At 41.7% G+C, this 18,059-nt stretch overlaps 1 protein-coding gene across 1 annotated transcript in view; it reads left to right on the top strand.

Moving 5' to 3' along the window:
• Nucleotides 1-15,451, top strand: part of slc1a7b (solute carrier family 1 member 7b) — a 124,269-nt gene extending 108,818 nt beyond the window's left edge. Inside the window, exons 9-11 of the mRNA XM_028588027.1 lie at nt 9,730-9,864; nt 10,042-10,141; nt 14,562-15,451. Of these exons, the coding sequence (XP_028443828.1) occupies nt 9,730-9,864; nt 10,042-10,141; nt 14,562-14,822 (496 nt within the window). The 3' untranslated portion in view covers nt 14,823-15,451. The remainder of the gene's footprint in view (nt 1-9,729; nt 9,865-10,041; nt 10,142-14,561) is intronic.
• Nucleotides 15,452-18,059: the final 2,608 nt, after the last annotated feature.

Genomic DNA, 18,059 nt, shown 5'->3' with positions numbered 1-18,059 from the left:
ATAATATCAAACAAAGAGAAATGTTCTTGTCACACAGTTGTGTGACAAGGTTGTGTTGTCCTTTGTTACTAGCAAAACAAGGCGAAACTGTTAAAAAAAATGTAAGTCCCTCAGGATGGTTTCTTCAATGTATTTATCTAAAATCAAACCGGTTACTCCTGCACAGCACTAAAAAATTACTAAAAATCTTAAAAACACAACTCTCCTCTGGCAGGTCACATCAGAGATTCTCTTTCTTTGTCCTCCTTTTTCTCATAATCTTTTCATTTCATTTCATTTATTATACAGGAAAATTTAAAAGCAACAATTAAGTTACAATAAACGGGCCTGACTCAGTTTAAAAACTGGTTTACAGCAGGTTCCTGTTCTGCAGCAACATAGAACAATGAACACAATTTCGGCACATTTATACAGGACATTATTATTGACTAGACAGATAAAAACAAGTAAAACATTAAATACGGAAAAACAAGACTAAAAACAAAACATGAAAAACAAAACATGAAAACAATCTTTTTGAAATATGTGATGGATGATAATGTTCGAATGTGTGGGGAATGTCATTCAAATGTTGGTGTAATATAAAAAAAATTTCTGACCATAGTTGTTTTTTATGGGGAACTGGAATGAGTGCCTGAGACTGACCAATCACTGGTGTCATCGGAAGAAAAAAGTGCTGGTGGAGCTGTTTTGAATCTGAAAGTAAAATGCAATAGATGGCTGTTTAGAGTTCTTGTCATTTTGGAACAATCACTGCATGAAAAGTGGGATTTTCATCAGTATGCGGCACTGTAGATTGTCTTGGAACTTCAGGTTTACAACTGTACATGGCAATTTACAGGCAACACCGAAAACTGCCGTGAATTGTCGGAAATTGACGTGGGCCTTGCTTGGCAGCTGTCCCCCCATGCTTTAACATGTAAATGAAAATGCTGTGAACTACACAAATGCAAATCTGGGTAGCAACAGGGGGAGTTTTACCCCAGGTGACATTTTTCTAAAATGTATTAACTTAATTTTAAGAAAATCTCTTAAAATAGATCAGGCTCAGTATAGCCTAATTTGCAGACTCTTAAATTTTAGCTTGAATTGATTTATTTAATGAAAGTATGCTAGATTAATTACCGTGTATGTCATTAGCAATGACCAATGTTATGTAAAAAAGATACACAAAACAATTTATTTCAACACTTAGTTTTAATCAGGCTTTGCCACAAAGGTAAAATGTGCATTCCATGCAAACAACATCTCAGTCTCCTAGAGCTCAACCACTGTGCACAGGCATGACTACAGTGACCTTTCTTTGGTCTTGCTCATCCAAGATTATTATTATATGGTGGAATGGAGACAGAGGCACCACTTTACAGTTTTTTTAAGATAAGTCTTTCTGCTGACACCAAAACACTGTGCTTCACACAAAGCATATCAGCTTTGTCATAGCATGACAAAGTCCCAACCATTTGTCTTCTTAAAATACTCATAATGTAGACTTCAATTGTCCTATTGTTATTAAACTTTCCCAATATTCCATTAAAACTCACTGTAATTCCCCTCCACACCAGTGTGTGCGTTGTTCGCACCCTGCTGGTTAATCTGCTCCTCTTTGTCTCTCTCTATCACTCTGCCCCGCCCCCTACCCCCGCCCTCACTGCTTCGATTTGAAAAATAGTGGCGGGAGATGAGTCCGAGAGTTAGAGCAAAAGCTTCCAGAGTTGGTATTTCAGGCCAAATCGTAATAGAGTTGTCTGTACACTCTGTCAAACTTCACTTGGAAACACACAGGAGTTATTCAAGACATATGGAGAGTTTTTTTCTCCTCCATATCACCTTCAAGGCTCCGTAAAGATGCGCCCACAGAAAAGGAAAAGACAATGTAAGTATATGATTATTAATATAATGGCGAACTAGTCCGTAGCCTACTGTTTATTAACACTAGGACTGTCTTTGGCTGTTAAACAGGCTACTTAAACTTGGCAGTAATGTTTTAAACCCCGCGACATGCACGCAAGTTTAAACGCGAGCAGCACAGCTGTGTGCCAGGCTGCTTTCAGCGCGATTCATTAGCAGAGCTAAGCCAGTGAGTTGCTTTATAAAAGTGTATTTTTTGGTCATATCATTCATTCTGCTGTATAAGGACATAGATATGTTAATAGATACCGATCTTAACCGTACATTTTTTTTTTTTTTTACAGACTAACCTCCTCATAACGAGGCCGTGACCTATATTTGCTCGGAGCTATGTCTGCAAGTCCAGATTTACACGACGCTGATAATGACGCAATTGTGTGTAAGTAACGTTTACTGTTTTATCCGGATCCTTGTGACTTATTTTTATTTTTTTAATTCATACCACTATCATTTAATTGTTTTCCAGCTGCCTGCTAGACATTAGGAGACAGCACGCACGAGCTTCAGGCAGAAACAACCAGATCTGGCATCACGGGCAGAAGCTGTGAAGAGTTCCGCTCGGAGTTGGTCGAGAAGAAAAGAGTGGGGGATTAGATCCGTTTTTGGTCAATGTGAATATTTTCAGGTGCTCATATGTGTTGTGTGCCTCACGCAGTAGCCTACTGATTGTCTTTATTGATTGATTTTACAGCTGCTGGAAGTGAGACAGAGTGTGCACATAGACCTGATGATCCGAAATACAGGACAACGCACCACAGACGTCTGCAAAATGGACCGAATTCAGACAGAATGCTGCCGGTTACCTACTCAGCTCCGAGGCGGCCGCGGGTTAGGGGTTGACGGTGCTGTAGGATATTTCTTGTGTGTGCTATGTCAAACTGTATGTCTCCTATGCTTTGTACATAGTTTTTTTCTGATTGCGTTTGTGTTAATAAAGCTCTATCTTTGAATAAACACCACGTTCCTGGCAAATCATTTTCCTTAGGATAACAATGACATGAATATGCAATGTAGCATATATGAAAAAAATAAATATATACTGTATATGTATGTGTGTGTGTGTGTGTGTGTGTGTGTGTGTGTATATATATATGTATATATATATATTATTATTATTATTATAATAATAATGGCCCAGGGTGACCAATAGCCTAACCCATGACATACCTGCCAACCAATCAGGAGTGACTTTTCTTGTTTAAAAGTAGTGGTTTCATCCAATAGTGAGTGAGGAAATTCCAGCCAGGCCAGACACTCTCTGGCCAGGCGCGCGTCGCTGCTATTCATATGCTAATTAGAGCCATTTGCATCTCCGCGGTAGCTCCACATACGTCATGGTTTGTTGAAATCATTGATGTATAAAAGAAAAAGTAAGGGTCCAAGAATGCTGACTTGGAATGCCCATGTCACAAACTAAAGGTTGGGATATGACATGATTAATTTTGACTGTCTGCAACCTGTTCGTCAAATAAGAAGAGAGATTTCTATCACAGATGGAGACAGTTCAAATGAGTGAAGTTCGTTTAGCAAGATCTGGTGGTTCACTGTATATAAGGCTTTACGAAAATCAATAAAAATAGCTCCAGTGATGTGACCTTTGTTGAGAGAGTCACGTAATTGTTCAGTGAAGAGTAGTAATGCCGACATGGTTGATCTCTTAGCACAAAAACCGTGTTGACAGTCACTGAGCCAGTTATTAGTTTCAAGGTAGGAACTTAGCTGGTTATGCAAGACTTTTTCCAGCAACTGTGAGAACACAGATACACCAACACCAAAAAAAGACCAATATGTGAATTTTTTTGTAGAGATAAGATATTGTGATAATGATGATAATGATGATGATGGTTTTGTTTGTGAAAAAAATATTGTCTTTCATCCCATCTCAGTGGTCCAGCTTAGTGGTACGATCCTGGGAGGTTGATAAGCTTTAATTAATGCTGTCTACCGGGTGCACGACCCTATCGCCAAGAGAAAGTTGATATTAGAGAATCCTGGCTGCCTGCACACACAGAGGTGCAAGGGTGTAATTTACTGGGGGGACAGAGAGGATTTGGCCCCTAGCAAAAGAAAGAAACTGCGACACTGGGACCAAGCAGTAACAGCACTTGCTTAAGCTCCCAATCCCCATTCAAACAGCCAGCCAGCAGCTCAGCAGAAACATTAGCAATGTCTAAACCCTCAAATTTCAGAAGATGAGAACATAAAAAATCTTAAATTACCAAAACCATAATTTATTACCTTAAAGCTTTAGTGCGTAACTTTTTGATATTAATGAACATCAGTTAAATTCAAGCCATTGCCAAATGAGTTGCTACAAAGCTAATTAAGACCATCAGCTCCACACAACTCGCTTGGTATTTCTCAGTATGGTTATGTTCAGAAGATTGTGTCGTCCGACGACTTTTGCACACAGAAACTTGAGTGAAGATAATTTTATAATAATGATGATAATTTACTAGCAACTGCGTGGGGGAGGGTGGGGGCTGTGATCGATCACAAAGGACTTGTATCATGTTGATGTGCCGACATTGTTGTCATTACTTAGAATTCATCATGGGGGCTCTATAGCTTTAAAATGACTTTCTTTTAAAAAGGTGTCTGTGACAACTGAGGCTCTAGTTTTATAATAAATACATATTTTAATATTCATATTACTTTGAGGAGTAGGGCAGATAATAAGGCATTGTTAGTGCAAATTTGAACTAAATCCAAGCAATAGGTGAAGGATTACAGGAGTCGTTTTATGTAACCACATATGGAACATAGATCTAGCACATAACACAGGTTCATTAACATCTTCATTAACGAAGATGTTTATGCCTTTAAGGAACTTTGTTTTCTTCAAACTTTTCCTTATATCTGAGAAACTTAACCACTCTAGGCATTGGTTTTTCTCCTTGGCCAGGTGGTTTACCAGAGCAGAGGACACGCTCTAAAGGTTAAGGTTAGAGAAATATTGGATTACAGTTAAAAAAAATGTATTGACTTACTTTGTCCCCTATCCTTGGTAACATGTTGAGCCTCTCTCGTAAGTTAGGTTCATCTTGGCTCATTTGTCTATTATAATTCTGTTCCAGGTCATTTTCGGTCTTTCTGATTTTTCTTTGCTTGTTGGAGTCCTTCTCAGCGCAACCTATGAATTGTGATTTGTCTCCATTCAAAGCACCTCTGCTTCATTTCAGTGGTGCTGTTCTTGCTTTTGGTTTTCTGTATAATTACATAAAAGAGTTAAATAAATGGCCACATAGTGGTGGAAGAAATATTCAGATCCTTTACTTAAAGGAACACTTATTGAGACTTTAGCTTATTCACCTTATCCCCCAGAGTTAGATAAGTCCATTCATACCTTTCTCATCTCCGTGCGTGTCGTAACTCTGTCTGACCCACCGCTAGCCTAGTTTAGCACAGATTCTGGATGTAACCAGCTCCATTTAGCCTACTGCTCCCAATAAGTGACAAAATAACGCCAACATTTTCCTATTTACATTTGTATAGTCACAGCGTATACAAATAACAAGGTCACATGAGACACAGCCATCTTCTAACCCTAAAGTATACATACTGGGAACTATATTCTCAGACCGCAACACCTGAAAAGCACCGTTGTTACTTTCTGCTCCTCACCACGGGGCTTCTCAGGTGCTGCGAAGCAAATGGTAGCAGTCTGCCCAAAGTAGCAGTGCTTCGCCTTCTGAGAATATAGTTCCCAGTTTGTATACGGTTAGAAGATGGCTGTGTCTTATGTGAACTTGTGATGCTGTGACACAACATGTAAATAGGAAAATGTTGGCGTTATTTTGTCGCTTATTGGGAGCAGTAGGCTAGATGGAGCCGGTTACCTCCAGGTTCTGGGCTAAGCTAGGCTAACGGTGGGTGCGTCAGACAGAGTTATGACACGCACAGAGATGAGAAGGGTATGTATGGACTTATGTAACTCTGGGGGACATGGTAAATAAGCTAAAGTCCAAATAAGTCGGCGTGATCCTTTAAGTAAAAGTAATAATACCTCACTGTAAAAATACTCTGTTACAAGTCTCAAGTAAAGTACTTTAAATTTGTACTTAAGTACAGAACTTGAGTAAATGTACTTAGATACATTCCACCACTAGAGACAATTACAATTGGAAATTAAAGCTGCAAGCAGCGATGGACGGGCACTTGCGCCTCTGCGCACGTCGGAGTTACCGGCGGACACTGCTCCTTGCGACCGTGCATTTGCGCGGCACTCAGACACCGCAAATCGTCCAACCAATGAAAAGGGAACTCCCCACTGAGTTCAACGATACCTCACACAAGACTCTACGTCATACGGTTCATTAGCTGTAAAAAGGGGCGTGGCTAAAGTGTAGAGGGCGGGTCAAACATCACCAATTAAAAAGTAAGTCTCTGCTGAGTTTAATGATACCTCACACAAGACTCTACCTTAGATGGGTCAGCATGTATGAAAGGGGGCGTGGCTAAATCTTAGGGGGCGGGCCAAACCATCACCAATGAAGAATGAAGTATCTGCTGAGTTCAATGATAAGTCACATAAGGATATACCTTAAACGGTTCAAATGTTATGAAAGGGGGCGTGGCCTGTGTAAGTGGGCGTGGCCATAGTATAGGGGGCGGCTCAGTATCACATGTAGACCACACATTCTTTTAGGTTTAGGGGGCGGGCCAAACCATCACCAATGAAGAAGGAAGTCTCTGCTGAGTTCAATGATACCTCACACAAGACTCTACCTTAGTCTTGCCATATCATTAAAATGTATGAAAGAGGGCGTGGCTTGAACATAGGGGGCGGGCCAAACCATCACCAATGAAGAAGGAAGTCTCTGCTGAGTTCAATGATACCTCACACAAGGGTCTACATCAAAAGGGTCATTAGTTATAAAAGGGGGCGTGACCTAAACATAGGGGGCGGGCCAAACCATCACCAATGAAGAGGGAAGTCTCTGCTGAGTTCAATGATACCTCACACAAGGGTATACCTTAAACGGTTCAAATGTTATGAAAGGGGGTGTGGCCTGAGTAAGTGGGTGTGACCATAGTATAGGGGGCGGCTCAGTATCACATGTAGACCAATCATTCTACACATGGACGGGCTCTACCGGCGGACTCCACTGCTTGCGACCATGCATTTGCGCGGCACTCAGACACCGCAAATCGTCAACAATGAAAAGGGAACTCCCCGCTGAGTTCAACGATACCTCACACAAGACTCTACGTCATACAGTTCATTAGCTGTGAAAGGGGCAAAAGAATAGGGGGCAGACCAGACCCTTACCAATAAAAAAAGAAGACTGCTGAGTTCAGTGATACCTCACACAAGACTCTACCTTCAACGGGTCACCATTTATGAAAGGGGGCGTGGCTTAAGCATTTCGGGGTGGGCCAAACCATGAGCAATGAATAAGGAAGTCTGCTGAGTTGATTGATACCTCACATAAGACTCTACCATTAACAGGTTACCATTTATGAAAGGGCGCGTGGCTTAAATATTGGGGCGAGCCAAACCATCACCAATGAATAAGGAAGTCTCTGCTGAGTTCAATGACACCTCACACAAGACTCTACCTTAAATGGTTCAAATGTTATGAAGGGGGCGTGGCCTGAGTAAGTGGGCGTGGTCATAATAAAGGGGCAGCTCAGTATCACATGTAGACCACACATACTAAGTTTAATGTAAATCGGATGATGTTTGTCATATAAGTCGCATTTCCTGTTGCCAGCGGGGGGCGCTATGACCAAAAGTCAATTTTGGCCTGTACGTGTCCTCAGGCCTGGACCCTTGTCAATCTTGAGAAATTTTGGGCAGATACTACAACGTACACTCAAATTAAAACAACTTCTTTGTTCATCGCTAAACACTCAAAATGTCCGCCACACCACGCCCACACTGTCTGACGAAAAGTTTTTCTTTTAATAACTTTTCATCTTTAAGGTGTTGGGATGGTACAGACCAAGTTTGAAGTCCATCGGATGAAATCTCTAGGAGGAGTTCGTAAAAGTATAGTACCTTGACTTTTAGGCCTACTTCCTGTTGCCACTAGGGGGCGCTATGACTTTAAGTAAATATTGGTCTTTATCTGTCCTCAGGGTTGAACTCTTGTGAATCCTGAAAAGTTTCGACCCAGTTGGACAATGTACACTTGAGTTACACCCACTTCCTGTTTCGGCGGCGAAATGCACAAAACGGCCATGCCCTATGACGAAAAGTTTTTCTTTTAACAAATTTTCAACTTTAACGTCTTAAGATGGTACAGACCGAGTTTGAAGTTGATCGGATGAAATCTCTAGGAAGAGTTCGTTAAAGTACGACATGTGGAAATGGCCAAAATCACACTAATTTTGAACTTTGAAATCAAAATGGCGGACTTCCTGTTGGGTTTAGGGTATGGCTCTAATTAAGTTTTTTGTACATCATGACATGTTACATATGCGTACCAAGTTTCGTGAGTCTACGTTAAACACACTGCAGGGGCTTAATAACTTTTCATTGTTAAGGTGTTGGGACGGTACAGACCAAGTTTGAAGTCCAGCGGATGAAATCTCTAGGAGGAGTTCGTTAAAGTATAGCACCTTGACTTTTAGGCCTACTTCCTGTTGCCACTAGGGGGTGCTATGACTTTAAGTAAATATTGGCCTTTATTTGTCCTCAGGGTTGGACTCTTATGAATCCTGAAAAGTTTTGAGGTAATCGGACAACTTACACTCGAGTTACACCCACTTCCTGTTTCGGCGGCGAAAACGCACAAAATGGCCGCCCCGCCACGACTTCCTATGACGAAAAGTTTTTCTTTTAACAACTTTTCATTTTTAACATCTTAAGATGGCACGGACCGAGTTTGAAGTTGATCGGATGAAATCTCTAGGAGGAGTTCGTTAAAGTAAAAAAAAAAAAGCGCACTAATTTCGAACTTTGAAATCAAAATGGCGGACTTCCTGTTGGGTTTAGGGTATTGCTCTAATGAAGTTTTTTGTACATCTTGACATGTTACATATGTGTACCAAGTTTCGTGAGTCTACGTTAAACACACTGCAGGGGCTCAATTTTCTTAACTTTCTAGGGGGCGCTAGCGAGCCACTTTTGTGCGCCTATTCCCGAAACCCTTAAATACGTACATTTTCACCAGACTTGATGCGGCCACCAAATTTGGTGAGTTTTTGAATATGTTAAGCCCCTCAAAAAGCCAATTCATTTGACGGGAAAATAATAGAAGAAGAAGAAAGAAAGAAAGAAAGAAAGAAAGAAAGAAAGAAAGAAAGAAAGAAAGAAAGAAAGAAAGAAAAAAATAATAATAATTCCTTCAGTTTCAATAGGGCCTTCGCCGCTGTCGGCGCTCGGGCCCTAATAATAATTCCTTCAGTTTCAATAGGGCCTTCGCGCTGTCGGGCCTCGGGCCCTAATAATTCCTTCAGTTTCAATAGGGCCTTCGCCGCTGTCGGCGCTCGGGCCCTAATAATAATTCCTTCAGTTTCAATAGGGCCTTCGCCGCTGTCGGCGCTCGGGCCCTAATAATTCCTTCAGTTTCAATAGGGCCTTCGCTTCTGTTTCAATAGGGCCTTCGCCGCTGTCGGCGCTCGGGCCCTAATAATTCCTTCAGTTTCAATAGGGCCTTCGCTGCTGTCGACGCTCGGGCCCTAATAAATCCTTCAGTTTCAATAGGGCCTTCGCCGCTGTCGGCACTTGGGCCCTAAAAAGGAGTGGAGATATGCCTTTTTGAGAGACCAAGGACTGAAAATGTCCTTGTGATCAAAAACACTGTTTAACATTGTATACAGTTCTTAATTATGATATATTAATTGACATTAGGTTTCTCTCTAAATCTCCAGTATTACAGCCACTGCAGCCAGTATCGGTGCAGCAGGGATACCACAAGCTGGACTGGTAACTATGGTAATAGTGCTAACATCTGTCGGGTTGCCAACTGATGACATCACTCTCATCATTGCAGTGGATTGGGCATTGTAAGTAGCATGTGTGTTCACTTTGATCACTTTTGCCTAACAGATCCAAACTAATCACAACAGAGCAAAAACAAATGAGCCCCATCTTCTTCATCTCTTCTTCATTTGGTCAAAATGTCCCTAAATATTTCAGGTTTAACTTCAATTCATTCTCTCAAATGTCTTCCTCTTATACAGAGACAGATTCCGTACTATGGTAAATGTAATGGGGGATGCTTTGGCCACAGGCATCATGGCACACATCTGCAGAAAAGACTTCATGAAAGAGGGAGATGGGGTGAGTTTTAATTATGGCGACAGTTATTTTCTCTGCAGAAAGTGATACAACTATGAGACTTGCACATTGCACAGAATCAGAATCAGAATCAGAAAGGGTTTTTATTGCCAAGTACGTTTTTTAACACATACAAGGAATTTGTTTTGGTGTTGTTGGTGCACATCACACATTCTCTAAATGTAATAAACAATATAAGTATAGGTATAAACAATATAAGTATATGTACACAGTATGTATTAAATTAAAAATAAAGATAGAAATAAAATAAAATAAATAAAGAGCAAAGAGCATTACAGCAGAGAGAGAACAGTGGCATGAAGAGCCAGGTGGAGAGTCAGGGTGGTTTCCGGGCCTTGTTAATAAGGCTAGTGGCGGAGGGGAAAAAGATGTTCATGTGGCGTGAGGTTTTGGTCCTGATGGACCTCAGCCTCCTGTCAGAGGGGAGTGGCTCAAAGAGTTTGTGTCCGGGGTGGGAGGGGTCAGCCACAATCTTTCCAGCACGCTTCAGAGTCCTGGTGGCGTAAAGGTCCTGGAGCGGCGGCAGATTGCAGCCAATCACTTTCTCTGCAGACCGAATGACACGCTGCACTCTGCCCTTGTCCTTGGCAGTGGCAGCAGCGTACCAGATGGTGATGGAGGATGTGAGGATGTGGACTCAATGATGGCTGTGTAGAAGTGCACCATCATTGTCCTTGGCAGGTTGAATTTCTTCAGCTGCCGCAGGAAGTACATCCTCTGTTGTGCTTTCTTGACGAGGGAGCTGATGTTCAGCTCCCACTTGAGGTCTTGGGAGATGGTAGTTCCCAGGAAGCAGAAAGACTCCACAGTGTCAATTGTGGAGCCACAGAGGGTGATAGGGGCAAGTGGGGATGGGTTCTTCCTGAAGTCCACAACCATCTCCACTGTCTTTAGAGCATTGAGATCTAGATTGTTTTGGTTGCACCACTTCACCAGGTGGTCAGCCTCCGACCTGTAGGCGGACTCGTCTCCATCAGAGATGAGTCCGATGAGGGAGGTGTCGTCCGCGAACTTCAAAAGCTTGACGGACTTGTGACTGGAGGTGCAGTTGTTGGTGTACAGGGAGAAGAGCAGAGGCGAATGAACACAGCCCTGAGGGGATCCGGTGCTGATGGTCTGAGTTGGAGACGTGTTTCCCCAGCTTGACATGCTGCTTCCTGTCAGACAGGAAGTCAGTGATCCACCTGCAGGTGGAGTCAGGCACACCAAGCTGGGAGAGCTTCTCCTGGAGCAGAGCCGGGATGATGGTGTTGAAGGCAGAGCTGAAGTCCAAAAACAGGATCCTGGCGTAGGTTCCTGCAGAGTCCAGGTGCCGGAGGATGTAGTGTAGGGCCAGGTTTACTGCATCGTCTACAGAGCTGTTGGCTCTGTAGGCAAACTGCAGGGGGTCCAGGAGGGGGTCGGTGATGGCTTTGAGGTTCGAAAGCACAAGGCGCTCAAAGGACTTCATAACCACAGAGGTCAGGGCGACGGGTCTGAAGTCATTAAGTCCTGTGGTCCTTGGCTTCATGGGGACATGGATGATGGTTGAGGTCTTGAAACAGGCTGGCACGTGACATGTCTCCAGTGAGGTGTTAAAAATGTCTGTAAACACTGGAGACAGCTGATCAGCGCAGTGCTTCAAGCTTGATGGGGAGACAGCATCCGGTCCAGCAGCTTTCCTGGGATTCTGTCTCCTAAAGAGTCTGTTGACATCCCTCTTGTGGATGAAGAGAGTCGTCACTGAGGTGGGTAGGGGGTTGGAGGTGGAGACCTTTAAGGAGGGTATTGGTGGGGGGGCCCAGGACCCTGCTGAGGTGAGGGAGGTGGAGGTGATGCACAGTGGCTGTAGCTGTAGGGAGGTGTCGTGGGGGATGGTGTCAGGACTGACCTTTTGTCTTTCAAATCGACAGTAGAACTCGTTCAGGTTGTTGGCTAGGTGTCATTGAAGGAGTGGGGGGTTTTAGGCTTATATTTGGTAATCTGCCTAAGTCCTTTCCAGACAGTTGCAGAGTCATTAGCTGAGAACTGGTTTTGGAGTTTCTCAGAGTACCGTCGTTTAGCCTCCTTCACCGCCTTGCTAAACTTGTACTTTGAATCTTTAAATCTGTCTTTGTCCCCACTCCTGAACGAGTCTTCCTTAGCCAGCCTTAACCTTCTGAGTTTGGCTGTGAACCAGGGTTTGTCATTGTTGTAACTCACCCTGGTGCTTGATGGAACACAGCAGTCCTCACAGAAGCTGATGTATGACGTCACAGCCTCTGTGTACTCATCCAGACTGTTGGTAGCAGTCCTGAACACATCCCAGTCAGTAGAATCCAAACACAACTGGAGATCCTCCACAGCCTCACTGGTCCACTTCCTTGATGTCCTCACAACAGGTTTGCAGAGCTTTAGTTTCTGCCTGTAGGTGGGGATCAGGTGGACCATGACGTGGTCAGAGTGTCCAAGTGCAGCACGAGGGACGGCGTGATAAGCATCCCTGACTGTGGTGTAACAATGATCCAGAATGTTCTCCTCTCTGGTCGGGCATTTAATATGCTGTCTATATTTAGGGAGTTTCTGAGTGAGGTTCCCTTTATTAAAGTCACCAAGGACAATAACTAGGGACTCCGGGTTGGTCCGCTCCACACACAGAATCTGGTCGGCAAGCATGCGCTGCGCGTCCTGCACGTTGGCCTGCGGTGAGATGTAGACACCGATCAGAATGAATGACACGAACTCACGGGGTGAATAAAAAGGCTTACAGTTTATAATGAAATATTCCAGGTTAGGAGAACAATGCTGCTGGATCACTGTCATGTCATTGCACCAACCGCTATTGATGTAGAAACCGATTCCTCCACCTTTAGTTTTGCCGGAGAGGACCGAGTCTCTGTCCGCTCTGTAGAGTTGGAAGCCTGCCAGCTGCAGCGCAGAGTCCGGTATTAATCCATAGAGCCACGTCTCCGTGAAGCACAAAACAGCAGATGAAGAAAAGTTTCTAACCAACAGCAGTTGTAGTTCCTCCAGTTTGTTGGGCAGTGAGCGCACGTTAGAGAGGAATATTCCCGGTAATGGTGTGCGTAATCCTCGCTGGCGGGGACGCACAAGCACACCGGCCCGTTTCCCTCTCCTCAGGCGTTTCGCTGCATGAGCAAAGGTGAGCGCACCTTTGACCAGAATGTCCAAAATTTCCAGTGAAGGGAGAAGAAAAGTGGAAAATAAGTCCGATGGTGTTGTTCCCCTGAAGTTCACGAGCTCTTCACTGGTGAATGAGATACGGGTACCATCGCAAGAAACAAAGTTAAAACACAAAACAAAACAGAGCGCACCAACACACCGTGTTACCATTCTGCGGCGCCATCTTGGTGGTAAGCATTTGTGACACAAACTAAGTTTGTCATTAAAAGGGTACTTCAAAACATTGAGGAATGTTTCTGATTGATTGAGCTGTTGCGATAAAAGGTTGTCAATACTTGTCAATACTACTTTCTGAAACTATAAAACAACATGACATCCAGTGTTGGGAAAGTTCACTTTCTACATGAACTAGTTCAAAGTTCAGTTCACAAATTTTAAAATGAACTAGTTCAGTTCATAGTTCATACTTCAAAATTTTGAACTGAGTTCACAGTTCCAAAAATGAACTAGTTTATAGTTCTTTTTTTCCATATGTTGATTCAGTTCAATGTGCCGTTTCAGGTTTGCTGTGGATGTGACTGAAGTGCGGATTTTGTTTTTGAAAGCCGGCGGGCAAAGTTTGCACAGAAATGTAAGATTTTTCCCATCCTCACCGACCTTAACTTAAAACTCGTTTAAATGATCACACGAAGCCTCCTTGCTGCTTCGTCGCCTACATGCTACTGTTGCCTCCATGCTGCTTTTTGTTTTGATGACGCATGCGACGCTGCGACACTGGTGGCTGGTGTTGCCAGATTGGGTGTTTTTTTCTGCTACATATTAAGGCCTGTTTACGGTGTGTTTTAGCCGGGTTTTCGCCTGGAAGGCTCTATAGAAATCTGGCACCCTATTGAACGAAGTTAAACTGAGAGAGCGTGCCATTCACAGACACCAGAATGAACGAGTTCACAGTAACGTTCATCAGGCAGTAATACAGTATGTTCAGTTCATGTTCGCCCAAAATATGAACGAGTTCATGAACTATCGTTCAATGAACGCGTTCAGGCACAACACTGATGACATCATTTAAAGTTTCTTTAAATGTCAAAACACTCCTTAAAGCAAATATTTTGGAAGGATGTTTTTGTCTGTAATTACTTTTTTAAATGATTTATATTTACTTAATAAATTCTACACTTCTTCACAATATAATACTATAATAGTTCCTACCTAAAGCCTGCCTTCCTGACATTCTTTCATTTTTTTCTTTCACTTCCTAATTCCCTTCCTTCTTTCCTTCCTGTACCCTGTCGGCCCTCAGGTGCCTTTGATCTGTGAGCGCAAACCCCTAATGAACATCCCACCTCTGATGAACTGTCACAACAACAACGGCAACTACCACCCCCCTTCTTTAGGGGTGAAACACAAGCTTATTCCTTCTGACGTGGCACGGCTGATGGAGCTGGAGGAGGGCGTCCGGCCGCCTTCACAGAGGAAGAAGCCACCAATTCCTCCAAGGCACCTGAAAAAGAGCAAAGGACACTGCTCTATTGACATGAATGGCCTTGAGACCAACGTATAGCCTCTTGCTGGAGGGTGAAGGGGTTGTCTGTTTAGATATGCTAATTAGAACCTTGGAGCATAGGATCCTGTACAAGTGGGAGGACAGCACGGCCAGGCTCATCTTCATCTCTCATGTTATTGTGGGGGCAAATCTTATTGGTGACCTGATGTCCTGAAAACTAAGAGAAAAGCCTTGTAGCAGTGAAATGCTTTCTGTAAAACTGGACAAGTATCACACTGACAGTGGAATTTAAGACACCAAAAAAGACAACAGTATGATTTTATTGATAACAGCTCATCCTTGGTGTGGACCTTCAGTGTGAGCTCGCACCTAAACTCCCACACTCTGATTACATGTGTGAGTACTTGCATTGATATACTGATTTCTATTTGATATCTACATTTTATATATATAAGTTCTATTTTTTTTTGTGTGCAACATGTTAATAAGACAAGTGTTTGTGTCATACAAGAGACAAGACAGAATTACAAGTGTCTGGTTTGAGCTATATGATCAGGAAGCAAAGTGAAATGCCCTAATTGATTAATTTTGCCTTAACAAAGCTGGTGGTGCTAGGCTGACGGGATGAGAAGAAAAAGAGTGCTGAAGAAGATGATCAGAAACTTTACCTTTCCTTGTGGTCATGTTATAACTGTAGTACATGGGCAAAATATAGATTTGTTTGAACAGCCTTAGGAGCACTTGATCTAATTAAACTTTCCTGGCATTTCCACTGGCTATTCAACATAAACCTAGTGGTCCTTGTTTGTTGGTTGAGTGGATTTTGTTGCTATTATTTGCAATACATCAAACCAGATCTAAACATTCTATATCTACAACACATTTACTTACTTACTTACTCCTGTATTAGTTAATATAACTTCTCACTATGTTATGCATTGAAGCCATTCAGTTAAAGGTTGGATCTTTTGACAATACTCCTGCGCATACTGGCCATGAAGTAAATACAACTCTGTTGTAAAACAAAGGGGACAAAATCTACTCATTTGTCAGTTCATTTACTGCTCATCCATATATTAGACACTCCTTAGTTCACTCTATAGTGTCATCATGAGGAATTAATATTGCATTTAAGTACTGTTATTAACACATCCTCATACCTAAACAACAGAATAGGTCAATTGTCAATGATATATATGACCGTTTTTGTTTACTGCAGCACGGTGGCCGTAACACATGATCGCCAGTGGAAATTTTAATCATGTGACCGTTCTAGTTAACATAACGGTTGCAGTTTTAAACACCGGAAATGGAACTAGTTTAGGCAACAAAAATACTTAGGGTTAGTAAAACATCAGGGATTGGCTTAAAATTTGTCAGGTAAAACTACTAAAACGAGGATGTAATGTGACATCACAGACACTGCTTCACAGACTAAGGTCCTTAAACTTGATTAATTTCAAAAGTTAACTAATGGCTTCACACAGACACCCAGTCTCCTGTGTTTTTTGGCCTATTCACTACCCCGACTTGCCTCCTTACGTGGAATTTGGCGCCCTAATTCTTTTCCATCTTATTTCCTTTGCTGTCAAAATAATTAATACAACTACGAGATGGCGCTACCCAACAAGAAACCCACCTATGATCATTTCTGGGTGAGAACGGGCTGTGTATTAAGATAGATGTGAAAAAATCTGAAACCTATATCCTTTAAATCTGAATTTTCACATGTGCAATTTCTTGTTGGTACATTTTACTCTAAAGACATAATATAAAGCCTTCCTTGCGTGCTAACCCAATAATGTAATGATTTCCTGAAAATGTAATAACACCTAAATATTTTATGAAATTTGCACTTCAGTAATGTAATATAACCCAATAATGTAGTATTTTGATCAAATAATGTAATAAAATGTCCTAACTGATACTGTAGTACAGTTTTACTGATATTGTAATACCTTTCAGGTGGGCCATTTATTTTCTCCAAAACTGATAATGTCATAATTTTGACAGAAAATGTCAAAAAAAAGGCTTTCTTTCTTGGAAATGTAAAATGTGCAGGTATACAAAAGTATACAAGGATAGTCCATTTAACCAGAGTAAATTTTAGATTAGACATCATCAGAAGATGATAAAAGCTGCAGAAGATGGCTAACGTTACACAAGCAATGCAATTCAATCTCCATTAAATGTTATTTTTCATGTGAGCCAACATTGATTCTTGTTAAATGAAGTGTCTCCTTTGCCTGATCTTATGTAATTTCTGCATTTAAAAAGGGTTTCAAATTTAATTTGAAATGAAGAAAAAAGTTTACCTAAACTCTAAAAAGTATAAATGACCTACAAATATGTAAGAAATTCACAATAATGTAATAATGTAGGGTTTTACATTGTCGCTATTTTTTTATTTTTTATTACAATATTAGTCTGACCCTTTTATTATATTATTGGTCAAGTTATTACATTATTGGGTTTTATTACATTTCCGATCAGGTAAAGTGCAAGTTTTATTAAAATTATATTTATTTATATGATATATTCATATTTCATTACATTTTCAGGGAATTATTACGTTATTGGGTTGTACAAGACTCCAATTCAATCTGGTCAAATCTGTGCACAGTAACAGTCAGATATTTTAGAGTGGAACAGGCTGCCAACATTTTGTCTCATGGAAAAATAACCGATGTATTCTAAAATGTGTTTTGCATCTCTACTGGCTTATATTTATTATATTGGACATAATGTATGCACTAGCTGCATATTGGAGACAAATAAGAAATGAGCAGTGACACTGCCCTGTGTGGAGAACCTGCTGAAATATTGATGTTCTGGCAAATGTCAGAAAACGCAGTCTTTTTGAGCCTTTTTAAATAATTTATTGCTGTGTTTAGTGACTGTATAAGTGACAATACTATACTGCTGTATGTGAAAGTGACACTGCATTCATAGCAATATAGTGATAGGTTGAGTACTTTCAATGTCCTGTAAAAATATTTACAAGGGTGTGTTTCCCTGACGCCGTCATCCTGCCACTGTGGGTCAGAACAGCTTTATAAGCGGTAACCAGCATATGAGCATCACTCTCCTGTGCATGGGGTGCCTTGCCAGTGGGACATGAACACGAAGGGAGGTTTTAGCCAGATGTCCGTTACCTTCCACTTTCTTTGTGTTGGCATTTTAAACTCTGGTCAATTTATGAGGACTATGGTTAACTGCTCCTTAGATTTCTGCAGAGTAAATCGAGACAGCTAGCTAGACTATATGTTGAATCTGAGTTTTCTTTGCACAACT

This window comes from Perca flavescens, chromosome 9 (genome assembly GCF_004354835.1).
Source record: "Perca flavescens isolate YP-PL-M2 chromosome 9, PFLA_1.0, whole genome shotgun sequence".
NCBI lineage: Eukaryota > Metazoa > Chordata > Actinopteri > Perciformes > Percidae > Perca > Perca flavescens.
This window is presented reverse-complemented; position numbering and strand designations above follow the sequence as displayed.